General features: G+C 40.4%; 1 protein-coding gene across 1 annotated transcript; it reads left to right on the forward strand.

The window, feature by feature from the left end:
* Positions 1 to 473: 473 nt before the first annotated feature.
* On the forward strand, positions 474 to 1,800 carry LOC140927054 (uncharacterized). Its single transcript, XM_073376719.1, has one exon. The coding sequence runs from the start codon at positions 567 to 569 to the stop codon at positions 1,737 to 1,739; it is 1,173 nt and encodes a 390-aa protein (XP_073232820.1). The 5' UTR covers positions 474 to 566; the 3' UTR covers positions 1,740 to 1,800.
* The last annotated feature ends 906 nt before the right edge of the window (positions 1,801 to 2,706 follow it).

Here is a 2,706-nt window from a genome sequence, read left to right on the forward strand (position 1 = left end):
AACAGGTTCACGGACAGAGCATTCGAGTGGCGGCACTGAAATCCGCTTACGTCTCGCTTAAGACAGATAGACGACCAGTCTAAGTTTCTACCAAGGAGTTTACTACTGGAGACTAGCATTTCTGGGTAATGTGAAAAAAAAAACCCGTGGTTTAGTTTAGTTAACTCTTTTAAGGGGAGCTTGACTTAAGAGCTAATCAGGTCTTTTGCATTCTTCAATGTCTTAGCAATATTTACGGTGCGACTCAGTCAGGGAAATTGCAGCTTAACAAAACAGAAAACTGGCTTTACTAACATATTACCAGTGTTAAGACTTAAACTATAATAAAAATTACTGTTTTAAGAACATTACTCGGGTAAACAAAATGCCTGTGAGGAATACTTAAAAGAAGATAATCTAGCCACAAAAATCATCATTTATACTGCAATCAACGGCGTCGGAATACGTACAAGGCCAAACAAGCTGAATTTATATCCTGACATAGGATCGCGATCGCTTTGCAGCTCTTTTCAGTTGTAAAATCTTTGGCACTTGACAAAAGATTCAGGGGATTGATCGCTTTGAAAATGACGGCGTACGATCTGTCGTACGCTACGCGATGGAACCAGATTCAGGTGAGAGCCTTGAGTGACCCAAGACTTAGAGGAATTCCTAAAGTTCAACGATCACCAAGGATAACAAACTATATGAGATTGTCCTTTGGCTCAAGAAGTAGGGTTTTAAATATGGAAAATACATTCGAAAATGCGAAAAAAGACGAAGACGAACCTGTCAATGGGGAAAAAACCGAAAAGAGACTTAATGCGTTCGAGTACTTCAAGCTGCATCGAAGAGATGAAGATATTGATTTAAGCGGTTGGTCTCTGGACAAAGTAACTGCGTCCGGAATTTCAATGGAGTTACCCTCATGTGCAAACATTGTTCGTTTGTCTCTTGCCAACAGCAGCCTCAAAGATGAAGGCGGAAAAATTATAGCTAAAGGACTCGAGGAAAATTTGTCCGTGAGAGAGCTGGACCTGACTGGAAATATGCTTGGAGAAAATGCCATTTCTGCTATTGGAGAAATGCTAAACAAGAATCAGACAATAGAGAAACTGAATCTTTCGAAAAACAACTTAACAGACCACGACGTACAGGCCTTTCTGAATTGTCTTTGCCGCAAAACCTTTTTAAAAGATTTAGATCTATCCAATAATATTTTATGTGACCAGTTCGCGAAACAGATGTCCTTTGTTCTAGAAAAGAACTTTTTTCTTGAAAAGCTTTCCATTTACTCAAACCAGTTGGAAGCATCGGGCTTGCAGGCCATATCATCAGGGTTACGAAAAACAAAAACACTTTCTTTCCTAAACATTTCCTGGAATTATTTGCATGACGCTGGAGCTGAAATTCTTGGTGAAATAATCGCTGAAAATAGAAGCCTCGTAGAGATTTCCGCCTGCGGGAATTTGTTAACCACGAAATCTACCAGAAGTCTTGCCACGGGTGTTTCAAGTAACTCTAGGTTAAAAATTCTCCGTATTGGTCAGAATTTGATAAAGAATTCCGGAGCTTATGAATTTGTAAAGGTTTTATTTGAGAGTGGCAAACCAATCTCGCTGGAAACGTTGGATATCAACGGAACTATCGTGGACAGAAGATTTAAAGAACTTATAGAAACAGGATTACCCGAAAACTTGTCCTCCCTGAAAGTTGTTAATTTTTCGGTGGTCGAGTGTTTTGTGAATAAGACAACTTGAAAATAGAAAACTGAAAAAAACAAGAATTAAGGAAATTAAAATAATGTAAATAGCATGAATGAGAGACAATAAAGAAATTTCAAACTGTTCCTTCGTACTCTCACTAGTAACAACTGAATCCTTTTTTCTTCTTAGTACTCAAGTACTCAAAAGGCTTACAGTGGAGCCCCGAAAAAAAAAAGAACCGAGATTGGCCAGCTCAGAAGAAACATTGCCCTGAGTGCAAAAATCGGTACTTACCGTAAAATTCCGAAAATAAGCCCGTCCATGTATAAGCCTCCCAAACCGGTAACGCAAAAAAACACTCCGTTAAATCGCCCCTCCAAAAGAATAAGCTCCTCGGGGGCTTGTACTTGGAAAATTGCCCTCAAATACAAAGTAAAACAAGGCAAAAACAGTAAATTTACTTCCAATTATAAGGCTAGCCCAATCGGTTTTGAAACGCAAATTTTTCTCCGCAGAAAAGCCCCTCCGAATATAAGCCCCTCCAAAAATAAGCCCCTCAAAAATATAAGCCCCGGGACTTATTTTTGGAATTTTACGGTATTCTCCTAAGGAGGCTCAGTTTTATTATAAGCGCGAAGCCGGGAGGTGGGTCGGCGAAATCCGTTGATATACAGTGCAATATATTTCCTAATCCTTTCTCCTACCCTCGGTAGCGTGCGTACAGTCGCCACCTGCCCTAAAAAAGTCCCCGATTTTTTTCTGAGGCGAGTGGGGCGTGTGTACACAGACTAACCCTCTGGAGCGAACAAAGTCTTCTAACCTCAGTTCACTCATACTATATCCAAACCCTACAGGTAATGCGCCCCTTGCGCGTACTGGGTTTCCCAAAGCAGCCTAACCTCCCCAGTTTTTTGCAACATTTGGGGAGCAAACACTAGTGGAATCGAAAATACTCAATGGAGGCCTGCACTGGAAGCTTTGTTAATAATTTGAAGAGGTAAAAATGCTCACTGTCTGCGAT

This window comes from Porites lutea, chromosome 2 (assembly GCF_958299795.1).
Source record: "Porites lutea chromosome 2, jaPorLute2.1, whole genome shotgun sequence".
NCBI classification, from domain to species: Eukaryota; Metazoa; Cnidaria; class Anthozoa; order Scleractinia; family Poritidae; genus Porites; species Porites lutea.